A 22720-nucleotide genomic window follows, 5' to 3' on the forward strand; every position below is an offset into this window, starting at 1 on the left:
AATGAGATCTTTTTTTTCCCCTCTGCTCAAGAGGAGGTTGCAAGGGTGGAGGGTAGGTATGAGGGGATGGGGAGATGAGTGGGATTGGGGTACGTGATGTGAAACTCACAAAGAACTAGTCAAAAGTTAAAAGAAGAGGAAGAGGATAGGAAGGAGGAGGAGGAAAAGGAGAAGGAGGAGGAGGGAAGGAAGGAAGGAAGGAAGGAAGGAAGGAAAGAAGGAAAGAAGGAAAGAAGGAAAGAAGGAAAGAAGGAAAGAAGGAAAGAAGGAAAGAGGGAAGGAAGGTGTGATGGGAAGTCTGTGGGGAGATGCTAAATGCTGCCCAACAGCCTAACCTGGTAGAACTGAAGTGAAAATGCTAATTTGGTACCAAATAGTCAGATAGCCGGGAAAACAAAGAGGATGTGAGCCACTAGGAGTAGCAATCTCCGTTTGCCTGACTCAAACTCTGCAGACTTGGCCCCTTGCTGAGTTGGGGAGGAGGTCTCCCCATTGAGCGTTGAGCGTTCAGATTCCTCTGGAACCCTGTCAGTCGATAACTTCTCTGCCACCTGATCATAAAGGATCCAGCTTGCTTTGTATTTAATCAGTCAGGCCTTCAGGTTTTCATACTAATTGCTAAATTAATTACCTCCCTTTCCAAAGCATGTATGCTACCCTAGTAATCATCATGCAGTACTATTTCTCAGAATACCATCCCAGCTCTGTGGGGATCCGTCTCAGTCCCCAGAACCTGCAGAGATGGGGCTTGGATGCCGCCTCCAGATTCCGACTTCACATCACCTTGCTCAGACTGCTCTTGTACCAACTCCTTAGGTTGGCTTCCCTGAGAAGCAGCAGGCTTAGAGTCAGACATTTGTGTACGAGAACGTCATCCGTGCATTCTCTTAAGGACCGCTGTTTGTAGAAAGGAAAACCAGAAGGAAACGAGTTGGGGCTGAGGGAGAAGTTGAGCTCACCAACCTCTGAAGCTGGTTTGGATTTAGAAGTGGCCCCAAACTGGGGCCAGAGGAGAGATCTTTGTACCCCAGCAACACCAGTTGGTGAGACAGGCTTTCCCAGCATGGAGGTGTGGCGTCGAGTGAAGAGGCCTCCCTCCTTCAGCAGAGGACAGCCGCGATGCCGAACAGATGATGCTGCAGGCCACGCAGCACAGACAACAGCTGGAGGAGCAAGCCCTTCGTTCCCAAAGTGGGATTAGAGAGATACAAAACAGAATATGGCAGAAGCCAGAACCAGCTTTTGGCTGCTTGCTGAATGACCTTGGGTGAATCAGACATGTTCTCGGGGCCTGGGCTTCCTGATCTGTAAAATGGAAATGGGAAAAAAAAAAAAGGCCCACCTCATAGGGTTGTCATGGAGATTAAATGGAATAATAATGCAATGCACCTTAATACAGAGCATCGCACATAATAGGCACCGTAGCCTCTTTTAGCTATAAGAAGCTTAGGGCTTATATGGGAAGCTAAGACTAAATTATAGAGTACAATGAAAGAGTTGTTAAATTGTGGGCATTAGGAGCTTAGATGCAGCGAAAACCAAGGAAGCAAAGAAAGGTTCAAAAGGGGGGGGGTGATCAATCACACGGGGCATTTGGAAAGGTGTAGTCAAAGAGGGGGTGATCAATCGCACGGGGCGTTTGGAGAGGTAGAGCAGCAGCAGAAGCCTTCAACATGAGAGATTGTTAAGAGAGAAGGCCCCAGGATCAAACACAGCATTTCAGGACTGAGAGCCTCTCAGCCTGGTGGCCACGGGGCTTCTAACGCAGAACCAGAAGCTTGGAGATCTGTCTAGGAGCTGCAAAGGGGACCACAGCAGACTACAGCTGAGTTAAGCCCTGAGGTCGTTTGAGAAGCTTCCTAAGAAATGGAAGATGGACAGGAAAGGGGAAGACGATGATGGCGAGGGGTGAGAGAAGAAGGAAAGGACAGAGCAGAGGGAGAAGGCATAGAACAGCCCGGAGATTAAAAGCTGATCCAGAAAGGTAGGCGTCGTGGTTTGCACCTATAATTCCAACACCAGGCGGACAGGAGCAAAGGGATCTACCGAAGATTCTAAACCAGCTTGCTCTAAATATCAAGTTTCAGGCTAGACAGGATAGTACAGTGAGACCTTTTCTCAAAATGGTGTAATAAACTGACGAACAAAAATTGGGCCAATGAAACTGCTTAGTGGATGAGGGTCCTTGCAGCCATGCCAAGCAGCCAGAATTCAATCCCCAGAGCCCACAGTGGTAGGAGGTAAGGACCACCTCCAACAAACTGTCCTCTCACCTCCATATGTGAGCTATGACACACGCGTGCATGCACATACACACTTGTGTGCACACGAGCACGCACAGGTGCACGCACACACATGCACGTATGTACACACACCACACGTGCATACACACGCACACACATGCACACACAAATGCACGCACTTACCAATACATTTTTGAAATGTAAAATATTTTAAAGTCAGTCCAGAAAGCACAGAAACATAGAGCAGAACATAAGAAGAGGTGATGTCATCATTTCCAAGGCTCTCCGTCAAAGAGGGAGGTGTTCAGGTGGGACTGGGCGGGGGTGATGGGTTGTGATCAGGATATAAAGTGAATAAATAAATTAATGAAAAAGAAAAAAAAAGGACTTGAGAGTATTCAGCTGGATTGCCTCTTGGGAGAGCAGCACTCGAATACTTACTAAGCAGCCACTGTGTTTTCTTTATTATAAATAGTCCCAAATTAATGTCCCTTCCCAAAATGCCTACTTTTCCAACAGGTGCGATATTTCTACCATCTGCCCAACAAAAGAATCTAAATGTCACTAACTTCATAAAAAAATAGGGGGGGCAGTGTAATTGACTGCTTCCGACCCTTGTTAATTGCGGCAATACCTAGTAATTTGTACTTAAGTAACGCACGGGGCACAAACTGAGTTATACATATTAATGTCCGTGTCCCACAACAGCTCCAGTAGACAGAAGGTATGGCACACTCCTTTACCAACAGGTATGCTCACTCAGCAAATATGTACTGGTTCTTACATGCTGGGCGATGCAGAATTTGGCTACATGAAGTTTGATTCATACTTTTGGGAAGCCTACTCTCTCAGCTTAACTGAGAACCCACCCCCAGGAGCGGGAACCATGACTTTTTCTCCCCAAAATCCTAGGAGAAAGGGAGCTATTTTGTAAATGTATTTGAAAGAGAATTAAGCCCTCCAAATCAGCTATAAGTCCATTATACTGTTACTGCAGATGTTACCTCTGATCAGTGACTGGTTAAGGGCTGTGCTTCCTGGGGAAACCCCTAATCTAACTTTCGAATGATAAAACAGTCACTCAACATCCCAACCCTGTGAATTATGCAATTTCCACATCGCTTTGAGTTTATTGGAAACAAGGTAGAGGCTGAGGCTGGACCCCACACTAAGACAGTTCTTTTCTCCTTAAAGACTTTTGGCTTCCAGGAAGATTTTTATATTGAGCAGGAATAATAATAATATTAATAATAATAGAACTCAAGGTCTAGAAATCACTCCAAGTCAATATCCGTCTGCTAGCCTGGGTTGGGTGTGGCAAAGTTCTGTTTGGCAATTCCAGGGTCCTGACTGCTATAATATCAAGTAGCTGGGTGAAAGAGAAATAAATTGGATGTTCATAGTTTCTGTGACTCAGGCCTTAGGGTCTCATTGTGTGGGTGAGAGCACACTCCCTTGAGTATGTAGGTCTGTGACCATTTAACCCTCTGAGACAGGCCACTGAACCCATCAGGTTCTATGGCAAAGTCCCAGGGAGCTGGAAGGAAGATTGGCACGACTACACCCTAATCCTGAACCTTCTCCACCCCTCTCCCTCACCCCACACACACCCAGTGTAGACAACGTTAAAAAACTAGGTTGCTAGCACATGGAGGTCTCCTTTGCTGTCAGAACCAAGACAAGTCCCAGGACTGGAAGGACACCAAAAATAAATAATGATGATGAAATAGTAATAAAATAATAATAATAATAATAATAATAATAATAATAATAACAACAACAGGGAACTCTGGCCCAACCTGTTCCTTACAACAAAAAATTCTTTTTCACAAATGCCAAAAATCAGGCCCTGGCCACCTGCCAAGTCAGAGTCTGCACCAAACAAGTTGCTGGCCATTTCACTTGCAACAGTGATGATTTCTCTTTCCCTTTGGGTCCCTAGCGTGGTTCCCTGAGTGACAGTGCACACAGCTTCTCTCTGAAGAGCTTCACATGAATGACGTCTAAACGGCGAATCTGAAACTGATGGAAGTTGAAAAGAGAACTTGGCTTCTCTTTTGAAACATAGGACTCGTACTCCTTGACTGAATGTCACAAGGAAGAAAAAAAAAACATCTTAGAGGGGTTTTTTTTTTTTCTCTTTCCTTTTCCTTTTCTCGAAGGAGGGCGTCAAAGCCTGTCCGCCACTGCCACGGTCGTACATGAAAGTTAATATTTCCAAGGCCCTGCATGGGACACCTTTCCCAGAATTCATCTTCTCCATGGGAAACTGAAATAGCACACAAGAGTTACCCTAAGTAGATTTAAATAATTAAATTCAAAAATTCTCAAACCACTTGCTGTTTCAAATTTATTTCTTTAATAACAACTCAGACTCAGCAACAGGCTGGATTAAGATTTCATTTATTTGAAATTTAAGGGATATCCAGCTCTGGGTGTTGTTTTTAAGTATTTAAGGGGAAATTTGTGCTTGGTGAAAATGAAGAGACGGCACCATTATAAATTCATTTCCTCTATTAGAAGCCGGGCCAGGCCTGCACGCTGCAGCTGTTCCGGGAGGCTGTCTTACAGGCTGGAGGGTGAGCCGCAAGCAGACGACCCTTTGTTTCCCTGGTAGGAAAGATTTGGCCAGCCCCACACCCTCCCCCAAGAACTATTTCCTCAGTGGCGCCAGGCAGTTGGGCAGGATCATCTGGGGTGGTTTTCATGTGGCAGGGCAAGGCATCCTCTGGGATTCCAGGGCAACTTCTAAGGATCCATTTTCACGGTGACCTCAAACTGTGCCTTGTCCCAGACCCCAAAGGCAGAGGCCACCATGGCCTGGGCAGAGTTCACTGACCTCTGGGACAAGCCTTCCAGAGTTCTCAGCAAAGCTGAACGAGACCAAGAAAGCAGGTGTTACATCACAGGTAACCGCCCAGTGGCACTCACAATTCGCACTAACGGTTTTACAAACAAGTGAGTTTCTTATATTCATCGCCACCCCGAGGCATTCATATTCTTTTTAAGTACAGAAACCTTAATTAGATTTTGACCACAGACCCGGGTTTGACTTTCCCTGACAGGGTTTCCATTAGTGTAATCTGTGGGGGAATTCAGTGTTTTAACATCTGTGCGCCTGAGGCCTATCTCGCATTTACTGCAGAACTCTGAAAAGCCTCCCTTGTAAGGGTCTCCATTTCCTTGGCTCCCAATTTCACAGAAGTCATTTCAGCACCAAACAGTAATTAGCAAAGGGATGGGCCTCGGCTGACGTGAATGCAATTCATTGTTTTCTGAGAGGCCCCCCGAACCAAGCAAACAAAGAACACGGTCTAGCTGTCTGGCATTTTATTAACTTGTATTGTGTGGTGCACCTTACTGAAGGGGGATCTTCTGGAGAAACCCAGCAGTTTGTGTGTGGCAACACGCAGACTCGGGAGAATGTTAATTTTACTTCAATTAGGCAAGTTTTGTGGTACCTCAAGCCTGCAATGTAGGACAGCCACTTTTATAATGATCTTCCACATTAACTTTATCATCACCAGACTTTTGCATAAATGCAACCTTTCATCTTTAAAATGCCAACACTTTTTCAATTTTGGCAACCGTACAGTGCTGCTAATTATTTGCTCATTATGTGTGGTTAACTGATGAGTCATTAATAAATGAATGAATGGCTAATATATTTTTATGGTAATTGGAGATATAACTGATTGCAGACTTCCTTAGCTTCTCAAAATGGCACCACGAGTGAGCAGTGCTTCCTAATTGTACACAGAAGAGAGTTATGCCTGACCCAGCGTTTCCCACAGTTGTGGTTTGTCCCTGGCAAATTCCCATCAGCTCTGGGTAACCAGATCAATCCCGGCAGAGGGGAGTCCGTGGCAGCACAACCATGCTTCCTCGGTTGTATTTCTGTCGCCGAGCCCACCGATGGACCTCATGGCCGTTTTTGTTACAGACTCCAAGGCTAGACTGTATCTGCTTGGACATTGGTGAGGACGCAGCCGTAACGCTTCTGTGGGTACCTCCCAGTCGCCAATACATAAAGGCTGACACCCAAACACTCACACCATCCAACTGCTACTTGTCTCACTTGGCACGCAATGGAGTCATGGCCAGTGGTCTCCAAGCCCAGCATCTCTCTGGTCAAGGAGTTTAAGGGCAGCCTTGGACGTTGGACGAAGGTCCAGGGACTAAAACCAAGCAAAGCCCCTGGACTCTGTGTGACTCACCATTCCACGGCCGGCCCTCAGGCTCAGAGATGAGCCGGCCGGATTACCAAAATTATACCGACCGCACTATAAATCAGTCAACACCTACAGTTTAAAACAAGGGCTCTGTATTTGTTGACAACTCCTGAGGTAAATGAAAGATAGAACTCTCGCCAAATAAGGCTTGTTTAGCCTCATGCAAACAGACGGAAGATGGAGTTAAAAATGCAGGGGAGATTACCAAACCTTAATTATAATTATTTAACCAGGTGGGTAGTTTTTCCTAATGAACATTTCCATGAAAACAGAATAACTAATGACAGTCTTAAAGAAGCCTTTGTCTTCCCATGTACTAATGATCACATTTATAAATATGCAGCGAGGCCCCGTGTACATTGCTAATGATAAGTAATTAAGGACAGGCGTGGGAAGCCAGGGAAAAGGGTCATGGTAATGCAGGAGAGGGAATTAAAAATGCAATAAAAGTAAGTTGCCTAGAAAAGATTAAATAAACTTGTGGCTTCTCCTCCTTCCAGAAAGAAAAAAAAAGAATGATTTCCTCATTCTCCGGAACACCGTGTCAGGCCAGCCAACGGTTTACTGTGTCCCTTCTCGTCCTTCCCCCCCCCCCCCATCTAGATTCTGTTTTCAGATACTGTGCCCCACCCCCACCTCAACACCAGTCCCGCAGAGATGGAGTGAGTCCTCACAAAGATGGCCGAATGTATGATTGAAACGTTCGTGGCGGATCATCTCTAAACCGAGCGACTGTCATCAGAGAACCTTTTGACATCACCCTCAGTCTGAGGAACCCTGCCACCCAAGCACTTGGAGCCACTTGAAAGACACCAAGCCTGTCTCTCAGGCAGTGTCTGAGACAGCCATTCAGACTCCCTTCAACATCTCGTCCCCAAATAGAACAGAAATCTGAGGCGCTAAGGGGAAAAAGAAAAAAGGAAAGCGGACTTTGCAAAAAAAAAAAAAAAAAAAAAATCATAAAGTCGTGTTTGGGACCGAATAGGAACCCCAGTGTTCCCTTTAAGCATTAAAGGCACACCAAATGAGTAAGTGGCCTTCTTGGCGAAAGAAAAGAGGCTTATATTTGGATCTCCGAAGCTCTTAAATAAGGGCAATTTTGATTCTCCTTTAAAGTGTCTCCGTAAAGCTCCCAAGCCACTGAGGATTTTTTCCCCTTACAAACATTTTAGACTCCTTGATCTCGAGTCTCTAGAGACCGCACATTCCGTAACTGTTCCACGGGGTTAATCCCTTGGTGGGAGAATCATCTTCTGAGGCTGCGTGGCCGGGTTAACAAGAAGGCAACCTCGATCTGAAGTCAACAGCGGCTTGCAAACATCACAACTTTGGTTTGGGGGGGGGCGGGTTCTTCTTTAATCTCTCTCTGTATGTTCTCTCTGTCTCTCTGTCTCTCTGTCTCTCTGCATCCCTCCCCCCTCCTCTGGATCTCTCTCCCTCCTTCCCCGTCTCCCTTCCCCTCTGTATCTCTGTGTTCTCTCTATCCACCCTCCCCGCACCCCGCCTTAAACAAGTTCTAAGCAAAACACTCAGGGCTTGGCTGTTTTCTATCCTAAGTCTCCGTATGAATGCAAAATGAATTGTTTTCTGTTTCATAAAATCTTCAACAAGGCCGTACTTCTTCTGTTATCAGGATGTGGTCATCTGCACATAGCTGATTGCACTCTGGCAAAGGCCATTTGGTACCTGAAGCTCACTCCAGCAACCAGGAAGGCCAACAAGGCCCTAGCTCGCAGGCACCGCCTCCCGGGCAGAGCCTCGCTCCCCTCCGGACCGCACAGTCGGTCGAAGGGCACCTCTGCGAGCTTATCCTGACCCCCAGTGGCCGGCCCCGTCATCCATCCGGCCCGCACCGGGTTCCTTTGGGCCAGCACCGCCCTAAGGCTCCTCAGATCCCAGCTTTAATTGACAATTAAAACAAACTTCAGTTCTCACAGGCATCAGCGAGTGAAATTTCGCAACTTGCAAGTTTCACAATTCAATTCCCTTGAAGCAAAACCGACAGTTTCCCTGAGGTTTCACGCCACACCTCGCCATTTGTTGTTTAACTTCCCCCTCAAGTTTCTCTCCCCGCCCCACACACACACTTTTATTTTCGAGTCAGTCGTGGAAGCAGTTTAATTATGTTTCTGGGGTCCAGCATCCCCCTTGCCCAGATGCTGAGTCAGCATGCCTCAGAGCCCCGGGAGCCCGAGTTTAATAACTGCAGAGTAGAGCTCGCAGGGGCTGCACCATCCCCAGGGAAGCATTAATGGCTTCCGCCCACCCTTCCGCTTAAATTCAGGCCACCCTTAGGATGCAGTCAGAAAACCCGCCTGATCCAGGTATGGACGGGGCTGGCCCGATTTAGCAAGTGAATACAGGATGGGTTTGGATTCCAGATACTGCCTTACTCAAGTCTTAATTTAAGTATGCCCCAAATGCAGCCTGGGGTGCATTTGTACTAAAAAGTATATGTGATTCATCTGAAATTCATATTTCGGGCCCTCTGTTTTATTGGGTAACCCTACTAGCAGACAGAGGAGGGGCTGGCTTTTACCAGTTTATAGCTCAGATCCATGGATAGATCAGAGGGCCTGGCTCCTCTGAGAATTAGTGAGAACTTTCGTTGTTTAAGTGTAAGGAAATAAAATGTTGATTACTGGACGCCCTGAAGGGGCTTGGTGTGTTTCCTCTGTCCATTCTTGCAGAGGTGTCCACCCCTCACCCCCAAACCCCAGCAGTGGCTCCTCCCACCTTATCCCTCCCACCCATAGCCAACTCTCCAGTGTTCAGAAGTTCCCCCACCTACCACAGAAGTTAAAGCAAAAGTCAAACACAAGGAAACCACTTGTAGGGGCAACGGATTCATTGCAGCAGCATCTTTAAGAGGTTCAAGAGGCATGACTTCTGCATGCACTGATATGTAGAGGGTTTTTTAAAAACAAGTTTTAAATTACAGTTATTTTCTTTTAAAAAAAAACTAATAATAAAAAGCAGATCTATGGCCTTGAGAACATGTACAGATCTGCAAGCCACCTCTGCAAGTTTGTCCGTTAAACCAAACGTTAAATGGGAAATACTTGGCGGGATTTAAAATTAGAGCGGCACACATCACTTACAGATGTTTCGATGCAAAGACATGAGACTGAGCCTCGCCAAGTCATAAACCCCACAATGGTGGTTTTCTTTTTAATATCCCAAGTTAATTTTTATTATATAAGTAGCCATATGAAGAAGGCATTGCGGCCTGCTTGAATTAAATAGGGAAGAGTGGAATCAACGGCGACCCCTTACAGCATATGGCCCAGCAAATCACAGCACAAGGCTTTCCACATCTCATTAACTACAATGAGTACAGTGAGTTTTGTAATCGTGGGAGTGGCGAGCAGTGGCTCACTGTAAGAATTCACGGGGGTGACCCTTGTGCTGAGATAAAGAGGTCATTTGAAATGGGCAGGGTCATCTGGTCAAGACTGATCATGACATTTCTCCATTATTGTTTTAGTTATCACTGGAGCGTGTGTTTCGTTGGGGGGGGGGGGAATGCCTTTGATAATTTCACTGACAGCAAATAACCCACACACTGTTATTTAATGAGTTCGGGCAGGATTAGCTGACAATAGGAAATATAGTAAAGTGTTTTGATTAGAGCAGGGTTTTAAAAAAAAAAAACCCTCAGGGCAATGCAGAAGCCACCTACCCCATGGCTCTGCAGGTGAGAGGACTGGAGGGTCTACAGAGCCTGGGGCTGGCCAAGCCGCTGCCTTTGGGCTGCAAATGGTGCTAGGCGACCTCCAGCTGGAACCCACACTCAGAAGTCTGGTTCCTCTTTTGCACAACAAGGAAAAGAAATACTTCTACAGAGGCTCATCACACGGCCTTTGGTTGAGATGAATTACCAATTTACAACCTCTTGTGTTCGGAAGAAGCAAACTGTGCTCTTTTGAGGCAAGAATCAGGAACCTAAAATCATTCAGGCTTTCTTGTTTATAAGGACAGACCAAAAATCCATTTTCCCTCTGCTCTGAGCCCTTTCAATGGGGAGTTAGTTTGTCACCATCTGCACTAATAGACGTGGACTGGTGCGTGTGGAAGCGCACACAGAGGGGAAGGGGGGAGTGAGAGGGTTGTAAACGGTTGCAAATGGCTCTCCTGCCGAGATAACAGCAGTGCACAGTGGGCCTCAGTAGTCACACTTTAAGAATGGGCGTTTGGCTTCCCCTCACAGGGCTTAGAGGGAAAGGATGTGCTTCCAAACTGCCACAGATTAAGAAGGTTCCTTCTTCTAGGGAGAGACTAGCTTTCTAACTGCACCTTCCCTCAAAGCTCCAAGCCTGAGAACCAGAAGAAGCAGTCAGCCCGGGGAGCTGGGTGACAACTGGACCAACTGAAGCCCCGAAATAGGAAGTCGTAGGCCAAGGGGCACAGAAGCCAGGGCACCAAGGACAGAAGTGCCAGACAATAGAGAAGTGGTTAGACAACCGTGCCTAAGACTGGCCCTTGGGAACAAGTGGTCACAGGAAAGAGCTGTGGAGGGAAGGCAAAGGCACACACACAGGGACACGGACACACACACAGGGACATGGACACACACATGCACACACACACACACACACACGCAGGGACAGACACACACAGGGACAGACACACACACACAGGGACAGACACAGGGATACACACACAGGGACATACACACACACAGGGACAGACACAGGGATACACACACACACACAGGGACACGGACACACACACGCACACACACGCAGGGACAGACACACACAGGGACAGACACACACACAGGGACAGACACAGAGATACACACACACAGGGACAGACACACACACAGGGACAGACACAGGGATACACACACACACAGGGACACGGACACACACACAGGGACAGACACAGGGATACACACACACATGCACACACACATACACACACATACACGGGGACATACATACACACACACAGGGACATATACACACACACAGGGACATACACACACACACAGGGACAGACACACACACAGGGACATACATACACAGGGACAGACACAGGGATACACACACACACACACAGGGACATACACACACACAGGGACAGACACAGGGATACACACACACACACACAGGGACATACACACACACAGGGACAGACACAGGGATACACACACACATGCACACACACATACACACACAGGGACATACACACACACACACAGGGACATACACATACACACACACGCACACACACATTCACACACATACACACGGACATACATACACACACAGGGACATACACACACACACAGGGACAGACACAGGGACATACACCACACACACATACACACACACAGGGACATACACACACACACACACACACACAGGAACATACACACACACACACAGGGACAGACACAGGGACATACCCCACACACACATACACACACACAGGGACATACACACACACACACACACAGGGACAGACACACGGGGACATATACACATACACACACATACACACAGGGACATACCCACACACACACACACACACATACACACACACACAGACATACACACACACAGACACACACAGGGACATACACACATACAGGGACATACACACAGGGACACACAGGAACACACACACAGGAGCAAACACACACACATACACACACAGAGGAACATACATACACACAGACACAAAGACACACACACACACACACACACACACACACAGCACGCACAAACACCCCTAGACTAGGAAGTTATTGGGTCCAGTAGAGAGGATAGCGTAGAGGAAAATTAATCTATCACAGCAGATAGCCAAGGATCCAGAGGTAACTGAGTCTATCTAGACTCAGAGGTCTCTTCCCAGAAGGGGAGGAAAGCGACTATATTCTCAGAACAACATAATATGCAATAGTGGGATCTTCAAAGAGACCATCCCAGGAAACAGGAAGAGGAGCAGTCACAGTGAGTGGGCTGTCCAGGACATCAAAAGTACATTTAGGACATTTTGAGGCTCATAGACATTTTCAGCCAGAAACAACCTGTCCCAAAACAGGTTCTCCTCAAGGGGGAAGAACAAAGACTCTGGAAAGTCAGAGAGAATGAGAGGCAGAGACTGGGACAAAGTGGTAGCCTGCTGGATGCAGACAAACAGGAGGTCAGGCTTGGGAAACTGAGGCCAGCAAGGGGCCTAAAAAGGAATTGTGCTTAAGCAGAGTCTGGGGGAGGAAAAGACCTTCAGCAATGCCCAAGGCAGAAGGTGGGCGATTAAATAGAAGGGGGTCTAGGTGATTAAATAGGTAACCACTCTCACCGGAGAGGGAATCGCTCATTCACACCCTGGGAAACCATCCACGATCATTTTAGCTCTTTAAAACAGGAAGCTGTGTGAGAATCCTTATCACCCAGTTTTACCCGTCAGTTGTACAGAGGCCCACCCAGCCACAGACTCTGGTTACTCACATGGAATCTAGATCAGGACAATGGCTAGATATTTCTAGATAACAGTCAGCGACTAAACTGAACACAGCCTCAGAGGGTTGTCAAAAACCTTTGCCATATGCCCTGCATCACCAGATTGTGAAGTAGACACACACAGCTAAGATGCCCACATCTTAGCCAAAGCCTTCAGACCGCAAGCCAAGTATTTTTACTACAAACAACAACAACAACAAAACGCCTTGTACAGGTTAGTCAGGCAGCAAGCCACAGTACCGTGGCAACTGAGGAAATGCCCCTCTTCACTCATAAGGGCATGTATTGACAATATAAAGTACCCACTTGATAATACCCTTGTCTCTAAAGTACCTGGGATGGGCCTACCTTTTTCCCTGGTGGTTGCGGCCAACCTGACCTTCCTAAGAAAGAAGGCGTCTAGAATTCTTGTGACCATGCTTAAAATTAGAGCTTAATTTTCTTTTGGCAAAATCCAATCTGGGTGTAGTGGCACACACCTTTAATCCTAGCACTTGGGAGACAGAGGCAGGTGACCTCTCTGTCTGAGACCACCCTGCTCTACACAGTGAGTTCCAGAACAGCCAGGACTATAAAAAAAAAAAAAAAAAAAAAAAAAAAAAACCTCTGTATAAAACAAAACAAAACAAATAAAACAAAAAAGGTCCTTTTAAGATTCTAATAAAGGTGGCTCTTCAATCAGGGAAACATCTAGCTCAAAGAAATGAGTAACAGATACTTCTCCTCCCCTCCTCTCTCCTCTTCTCCCCTCCTCCCCTCCCCCTCCTCTTCTCCCCTCCTCCCTTCCCCTCTCCTCTTCTCCCCTCCTCCCCTCCCCTCCCCTCTTCTCCCCTCCTCCCTTCCCCCCTCCTCCCCTCCCCTCCCCTCTCTTCTTCTCCCCTCCTCCCCCCTCTCTTCTTCTCCCCTCCCCCCTTCCCCTCCCCTCTTCTTCCCTCTTCCCCTCCTCTCCCCTCTCTTCTTCCTTCCCCTCCTCCCCTCCATATCTGCTCCTCTTTTCTTTCTCTCTTCCCCACCTCTTTTCCTATCTCTTTTACCTTTTCTACATCTGCCCCTCGTGGTGCTCAGGGTATCCTCACTGTTAACCAGAAACAGGAGACTCTTCTCTCAGAATGCTTGGCTCCCGAGTCTAACATATAAAAAGGGCCACTAAATGTGAGGAAGCTTCTTGTTGAAGAAATAAGGACTTCAAATGAATGTTAAAGGTTGGTTGGGGAGATGGAGATGGTGGGACAGTGGTTTACCATGGATGAGGCCCTGGGTTCAATCTATAGTGTAAAATAATTATAATAATGATGATAATGATGGTGGTGGTGGTGATGACGACGACGACGACGATGACGACGGGCCATAAGATGCTCATAAGAATTCTGCTTGGGGCTAGAGAGATGGCTCAGTGGTTAAGAGCACTGGCTGCACCCGCAGAGGACCCAGGTTCAGTTCCCATCTGGAACTCTAGTTCCATGAGATCTGACACGATCTTCTGGCTGCCACAGTACTCCTGGCAAGTACATGGTCCACTTACATGCACGCAGGCAAAACGTAAACGCATAAAAATGTTTTAAATGTTTTACAGGGATTCTGGTTGAGAAGGTTTGAAGGTCTCTCTTCTCTCCTGGTTTCCTAAACTTACGAATAGATACTTTTCGTCTATTTATCCAAAGTAACCAAGCACAAACCAGAAGTCCAACTCATCCTCGTGTAGACAAGTAACTGAATGGCAGATAAGAAAAAGGTTTACAGGGTTGGGGATTTAGTTCAGTGGTAGAGCGCTTGCCTAGGAAGCCCAAGGCCCTGGGTTCGGTCCCCAGCTCCGAAAAAAAGAACCAAAAAAGAACCAAAAAAAAAAAAAGAAAGAAAAAAAAAAGAAAAAGGTTTACACCTAAGAAACCACTCCTTCTGTTCTTGCCTGCTCTGTTTCCCACCCTCCCGAAGGCTTCCTGTGTTTCTTACAACCCTGCTTCATCTCAGACAATTCCAACTCCAGAAGTACCCAGGGAAGCTCACCCGTGCCCCACCCCATGCCGAGAACACGCCCTTCAGGCTGTCCATGCTGCTTCCCCGCTCTTCCTTTGAAGCTCCTTGCTGGCTCTAGGAAGCCTTCACGATACTCTGTTCTCAAACCTGCAGCTTGCCAAAGTCCTGAACATATGCTCTGGTTAAATATTGGGAAATCCAACAATCACTTACAAGTCAAGATTGACAAGTTTTAAGAGATTGGAAGGGAATCACAGAACTTGGCGGTTTTTAAATATTTCCCTAGCTAGAGACAGCATTGTGAGCTTCAGCTTGTTCTTCTGCAGAATGAGGGTTCGGGAGGTTTATTCCAAAGTTCTAAAAGTTCAAAGATTGCCCAAGGTCAGACCGAAATCCAGCTCCTCCCTTTATAAGGCTACACTCTTCTTTCTACTACGTGGCGACCAAGTATACAAGCCAAATAGCTTGCTGGCTTCCTTTCTTACTTTAAATGTGTAACAATTTGAAGACAAGGAACAAACTCTTGCTTCTCCAGGCCCTTTATTCTGTTTTTTTTTTCTCACATGTATGATCGTTTGACTGTATGCACATGTATGTGCCACATTCATGCCCACGCCTGAGATAAAGGCTATCAGATCCCCAGAACTGGAGTTACCTGTGATGCCATCATCGGGCTGCCGGGGACCAAACCCAGATTCTATGTAAGAGCAACAAGTGCTCTTAACTACTGAGCTGTCTCTCCAGGAACTGCCTCAAGGCCCTTTAATATAGAGAGAACTTAAGTACCAGCTGTCTCGCCATCTCTCTATCCACCTACCCTTCCTTCTCTTTATATTTCAAGCGCTGAAGGCACCTAGTAGCTGCTTCTGAGTGGGTGAGTGAGTGAGTGAATGAGTGAATGAATGAATAAGGACTTCTGAATTTGTGTGTGGTGGTTTGAATGAAGATGGCCCCCATAGGCTCATATATTTGGATGTTTGCTTTCCAGTTGGTGACATGTTTAGGAAAGATAAGGAAGTATGTCCTTGTTGGAGGGGATATGTCCCTTGGGTGGGCTCTGATGTCTCAATACCATCTTCAGTCTTATTCTCATGCCGGCCATCATGCTCCCCTTCATGGTGGAAATGGACTCACCCTCTGATACTGTAACCAGGCCCCCAATTAGACGTTTTCTTCCATGCGTTGCCTTGTATCTCTTCACAAGGGAACAGTGACTAAGGCATTGTGTCTTCACATCAGATGAGCTCACTAATTGATTAAAATGCCCAAACACCCAGCAAGGTCAACCCTCCCAGATGTGCTTGCTCATAGCCTTGGGTTCATGGCTAAACAGCTGTGTCATTCAGGAAGTGTGTCACTTTACGTTCCCATGTTCTCATCTGTGAGCTGGGCTAAAATAGTATCTACCGCGTAGGTCAGTTTCCTGTGCGTTTAGCCAGAAACAAACAAATTAATTTGTAGAGAGAACTGACCACCAATTCATAGAGAAAAATGCCTAATCAATGCCAGCTACCGCTATCCCACACTTCCATCTAATATGGCCTCCATTACATATTCTTGCTTAACTTCTTGTCTTTCCAGGATGATTGGTAATTCTGTGAGGCTGAGAACCTGGTCTTCTCAATCTTAGCTCCTGCACAATGGTCCATTAGGCCGTGGACAGTCAAGAAACATCCAGAAGCATCTACCCAGCTGTGAAGACAAAGTAGTGGTCTGATCAGTGCCTTGGACCATGCAGAGGGGAACAGAGATTGCCCATTCATTCTGTCAATGGAAGAACGGTCACAACCTTTGACCTTTTGCTCATCACTCAAGCTTATAATCTTGTAAAGACAAATGACGTGTAAACCGGGTGGAGTGGCTCCAACTTTAAACCCAGCACTTGGAAGGCAGAGGCAGGCAGATCTCTGGGGGTTCAAGGTCAGCTTAAGTTCCAGGACAGCCAGAGCTACATAGTGGGACCCTGTATTGAAAACAGGAAACATCAAAAGCAGGAAGGAAGGAAGGAAGGGAGGGAGGAAGGAAGGGAGGGAGGGAGGGAGGAAGGAAGGAAGGAAGGAAGGAAGGAAGGAAGGAAGGAAGGAAGAATGGATAAAGGACAAATGACCTAGTATCTCATTCACGAAGTGGTTATAGCACCGACCCCAACCTGGGTGCCCAGCTCTGAGTTCTATTCCACCACACACCAGGATGCCATCTTACTACTTTGTGCTACTTAACCTTGGAGCCTCTGTTTCCATCTGTGAAGTAGAATAATTGTAGCATCTATCATGGAAGGGTCTTATCAAGAAGTCCCTGGTGTTAGCTAAACGTCAGCCAATGAAATAGCTCGGTGAGTAAGGATGCCACTGAGCCCAGTGACTTTCACTGGATCCCAGAGCCATCGTGACAAAAGCACACACACACACACACACACACACACACACACACACACACACACACACACAGAGAGAGAGAGAGAGAGAGAGAGAGAGAGAGACCGAGACACAGATTCACAGAGACACAGAGAATCCTGCCATCGCAATTACTTGTAATAACACAAAGACACAAGACTAAAACCACAGGTGACACAGTGGTCATAGGAAAACATTTGTCACAGAGAAGCAAGACAGTGCTTCAGAGAAGAAAGACAGTGATCCAAACAACTACACTGTAGCTCTTCAGCATCTCCTTGTCTCCCTATGGCAACCACTCTCTACATCACAGTCAGGTCTTCAGATAGACTTCTGGACCCCAGCTCTTCATCCCTGGACCAGGATGCAGCCAGGCCCCGAGGCTGTCGAAGAATTCAGCATCCCAGACCTCGTCCAAGTCACTGTGCCTACATAGGTGCATTGGGAAGCAGGAGAAACAGCCCACCATTGAGCAGCGAAGGCAGTTCCCGGTAGCTACGGGCATCTTTCTTCAGGAAAAAAAGGTGGCTGATGTCTCATAGCAATGGAAGTGGAGCAAAGAGAGGGCCAGGCTCTGTACCTCCTGTTCTAGACTCTATTTCACCACAATGGCTTTTCCAGCCACAACCAAAAGCAGTAAGGTGACTCGAAGCCACAGCACTTAGCCACAGATTGATTTAGAAATCATTCATTAGCCTCCTCACCTCTATCTGCCCGCCTCGAGATTAGATGTTGTCGCTACCTTACGATTCCTTTTCAAGGGGCCCAAAATCAAAACCGCTTCCCGAACGGCACTAACTTACCCGTTGTAAGTGTTCCCCCATGGTTTGCTATGAGGGTACTTTATCCTAATATTTGCTTAAGCTCTCCGTCCTGTTGGTTAAACGCGTCCATCTCTATACTGCAAACTCTATTCTACACGCAGATAAACAAACAAGCAAAAAAAAGCCAAGGATTCCGCCATGGCTCGGCTGCAGCCAGTGACCGTCCTACATCAGCATCCATTGACGTTTAACAAGTATCCATGACCCCCCCCAGCCAAAATGGGTGCCTGAAGGAAGTACCTCACAATTAGCTCAAATTCGCTCGCAACGCAAGGCTCCTCGGACAGCCAAGTGGCGGAGTCGTGAGTGAGGCAGGATTACGGACCAACAAAAGTTAGAGGACCTGCCGTCAGGGAGGGACCAGAAGCCAACTGCGACAGCCCAATGTCTTGCTCCTAGAGAGAGCAACACCCCCTCAGCTCTCACGCGCTCATCGTGTGACCCACGTAAGCATGTTCCATCCATGTTACAGTACAGTTGTTGAAAGGTCTTAAAAGTTCATGTAAGTGTGGGTGCATGCGTGCAGAGGCCAGAAGAGAATGTCGGATGCCCTAGATATGGAGTTATAGGCAGTTGTGCGGACGATGCTGGGAACTCTTCACGGGTCCACTGAGCCATCTCTCCAGCCCCACAAAGTACAACTGAGAAGCTTGCTTTTCGAAAGCAATGGCACCCCCTCTTTCAGGGAAGCGACAATATAAAAACGGGAGTGCAGAATTTCTCATGGCCTCCCTACACTGGAGAGAGACGCAAGCGAAGGGTGCTGGAATGTGCTGGGTTTGTGGCGTAGCCCATGTGGAACACAAGATAGGCACAAACCTCTTGAAGCGGTCGGGAGTCCAAGGTAAACTGCTTCACAAACACTCAGCCGATAATAAAATGTTTTGAAAAGCACTTACGCTTAATGGGTTGAGGTGTTAACTCGGTGGAAGCGTCTGTTACTATGGAGAAGGACTTTTCAACAGCACAAGGATGCCACAGGCCAGAAAAGAAAACGCCATTAGGAAGAGTCACACCACACGGCGCAAGCGCACAACAAAGCCAGTCAGGCCCAAAAGAATAATGAAAGGACCGGGACTTCCAGTTAGAACCAGCATGGTCTTTGCCTTCCAAGATGCCTTGTAAATTTCATCAGGCACCCCGATTCCCAGCCCTCTAGGCAAACCCTCCTGCTCCCATTTTTTTAACCTGTTCCTAGTTATCAGATCAGACATGGCAGTGCCCAGGTCCAGACCTCCTAGAGTGTATAGACCTGTGTGCACGCTCTCCTGCTGACTTGTGGGTCTTCACAGCATACTCTGCCAGACTCGCCAACACACGGCACACGGCAGGCTATACAGATGTCCCAGAGCAGGAAACAACCTGTGAAAAGGACGACTTGGTTTTCCCTCGTCTAAGTGGGTGACCTCCAGTGGTGTCATACTGTTATTTAGTATGAGGTGAAGCCTTTGAAAGGATTCCTGTCTCCCAACTCCCAGCAACACTGCCATACTCTGAGTGCCCATGCTCTACCACCAGAGCCGTTTGTCAGTCTTCCTTAGGGCAGTGCACCCGGGAGCACACTGGTTCCTGCTAACACCATTTAACACAGGCACGCCTGATGGTCTTCTGCGTTGTGAAACAATGGGAGGGGCCGAGATGTCAGGCAGGTAAATGTCTTTGACCCACACTTTTCAAGCCTCTGAACCACTGTGCTTGGCTCAGCAGTAATTTAATACTTTGACAACTATCCTTCGTCAGGAGCGTGGTATCTCCTGCCCCAAGACTTGTAATGTTCCGTAAGACAGATTACATGTTCTGTTTTTTTAATGAAAGAACTAAATGGACCTCTATTTGTCCAGGCAGAGATGAAGGGTCTAGGGCTTGAATTTTCGAATTACACAAATAAGGGTATGACACTGGCTTAGTTTCTTCTCCTGTTGCTGTGAGAAAAAAATACCCGGACATATGCAAAGGAAAGTTGAGCATGTCCCAGTCCACTGTGGCAGGGAAGCCACAGAAGCAAGGGAATTGTTCTCATCCCCACAGGCAAGAAGTAGAAACACAACGCTAGCATTCAGCTCGATTTCTCCATTTTGTACAGTCTAAGATTCCTGGCCCAGGGAATGGTGCCACCCACAGTGGACAGGTCTGCCCATCTCAACTAAAACAATGAAGTATGCCCAGAGACCTGTCTCTCAGGCAATTCTAGATTATGTCGAATTGACAATAACATGATCATAGCTTATTTCACCCCCTATAGTTAGGAGTGCCTTGCTGATAGAACTATAATTCATTTAAGGAAGATGAGAGGAGCTGGGGAGACAGCTTAGTCTGTAAGTGCTTGGTCTAAAACATAACAATCTGAGTCTGATCCCTGGACCCATGTGAAAATCCATGAAGGCAGGTGTCTTAGTTAGGGTTCCCATTGCTGTGAACAGACACCATAACCAAGGCAACTCTTATAAAGGACATTATTTAATGGGGGCTGGCTTACAGGCTCAGAGGTTCAGTCCATTACCTTCATGGCCAAAAGCATCCAGGCAGACTTGGCGCTGGAGAAGGAGCTGAAGTTCAGCATCTAGTTCAGAAGGCAAACGGGAGAAGACTGTCCCATGGTAAGCTAGGAGGCAGGTCTCAAAGCCCATCCCCACACTGACCCACTTCCTCCTAACAGTGCCACTCCCTGGGCCAAGTCTATTCAAACCACCACAGCAGACATTTGTAGGAAAACAGAGACAAGAGGAAATTGTAGCCTTACTCAGAAGCCATCTTAACCTAATAAGTGAACTCCAGGTCTCCGTAAGAGACTCCATCTCAAAACATGAGGTGACGCCAGGGATGACAACACATGCCTTTAACCCCAGCATCTGGAGCAGAGACAGGAGGATTTCAGTTCTACATGATGAGTTTCAGACCAGCAAGGGCTACATTGTGAGACCCTGTCTCACAACCAAACAAACACGCTATGAGTTGTCCGGTGGGTGAACCTCAGACATTCAGACAGAGAAAGCCAGCAGGATAGACATATGTCCCACCAGCCCTTGACCCTAAAGGAACATCTGGTTTAGCTTCATACCTAGCCTCTACCCAGGTCTGTGCTCCATGAGAAGGCAGGATCCATCTGACTCCTTTACTAATATGTCTCTAGCACCCATACAGGATGTGGGTTAAATGAAAGCAGTCATAGTAGGGTGAAATCAAATGCCTTAGGTTGAGTTCCAAGTCGTCTGCCTACAGTAATTTAGGGGGAGACCTGGCCTCTCTGAGCTATTTACCCACCTTAAAGTGTGGCACCAACCGTGTCTATAACCACCTCTGTGGGTTCCATGACAGAATAGGGGTTGGCATTCGTAAGAAAGTATTGCACAGACCACGGGTATGCTCCTCCATGCCTACTTCATTCTTAAACCTCTGAAAGACCCTCTTCGTGGCTTTTGAATAAGCACCCCTGTGTCCACTTGGCTCTGGTCCCCAGTAACCAGCTGTGGCTGCTACGGTGATTGAGGTCAGGCCACGGCCCTATGGGACTCCTTAGCATCACCCTGTGGTCACGTGTACCAGTCTGGGCTCAGCCTCGCTGTGTAGCTGAGTATAGAAGGTGGAGATTTCTAGGTTAACCCCCCCCCCCAGCCCTTCTCACCTGACATAGGCTGATTCCCACTGTTTTCTCCTCCCTTCCTGGTCATCCTTACCTTCTTCCTGGCCATCTTGAAGCATGAGTAGCTCCTCAAGATGCCCGTCTCTCTCTGCCACTGGTCTGCCATATTCTCACTTCTACTATCCTTTCCCTGTCCCCACTTTTGTTGGACATCAACTCAAGCTTCGCCTTCTTCCGTGGTCGTATCACTGCCCTTGCCCATTCTCGATTCGCTGGGTTGAAGCTTATTCCTGATGCTGCCGAAAACACAGGGAAACGGCAACAAGAAACAGCAAAAAAACCACCAGACTGTTTCCTCAGGAGAATAAGCTTGGCTCCCCCTTCCACACATTCATGAAGCTTTAGCAGTGCAATCCCAGGGCAGGGGTCTTCCCTCTACCATTCCTGTTGGAGACCAATGTCTCAGTCAGAGATTTATGGCTTTACTCACTGTTGATATTCTGTCTAAGCTCCACCCCCACAGTTGCCTGGCAACAGCAAGCTATGCCTGACACTATATAAGGGGCTGCTTGCTCCCTCCACATTCTCTCTTACCTCTCTCCTGCTCTTTTGCTCTCTCTTTGCTCTCTTCTCTTCCCTGTCCCTTCTCTCTACTCCCCGCTCCCTTCCCTCCACATGCTCATGGCCGACCTTTCCTCTCCTCTCCTCTTCTTCTCTCATTAAACCTCTCCACGTTTCCATGTTGGCTTGGTGTGCTCTCTCGGGCATGAGCGGAGATTGAAACCCCAACATTGGTCCCGACAGTCACAGTATCTAAATGCAGGTCATTTGATCTCCCAGGTCAGACTCTTCATCTTGTAACCGAGACCCCACCGCTGGCCCTTGCACTGCCCCCTGCCCCATACAGCCTCCTACTGAAACTCAGGATCCCGTTTCCAGGGTTTTGATTCACCCGCTCGCCCATTTCTCCTTGAAGATACAAGGTCACCCTTGGTTCTGCATTT

At 47.4% G+C, this 22720-nt stretch overlaps 1 protein-coding gene across 2 annotated transcripts in view; it reads right to left on the minus strand.

Moving 5' to 3' along the window:
* The window catches only part of LOC147996593 (uncharacterized), a 28985-nt gene extending 6762 nt beyond the window's left edge, over positions 1–22223 (minus strand). The window contains exons 1-2 of one of the 2 annotated variants that reach the window (XM_087638154.1): positions 21811–22220; positions 20637–20696 (exon numbers count right to left, since the gene is read on the minus strand). In XM_087638154.1, the coding sequence (XP_087494280.1) occupies positions 20637–20696; positions 21811–21882 (132 nt within the window). In that variant the 5' untranslated portion in view covers positions 21883–22220. Of the gene's footprint in view, positions 1–20636; positions 20697–21810 lie in introns of both variants that reach the window. The other variant, XR_015672645.1, reaches the window with a different exon arrangement.
* Positions 22224–22720: the final 497 nt, after the last annotated feature.

Source organism: Rattus norvegicus, chromosome 2 (genome assembly GCF_021556685.1).
Source record: "Rattus norvegicus strain SHRSP/BbbUtx chromosome 2, alternate assembly SHRSP_T2T, whole genome shotgun sequence".
NCBI classification, from domain to species: Eukaryota; Metazoa; Chordata; class Mammalia; order Rodentia; family Muridae; genus Rattus; species Rattus norvegicus.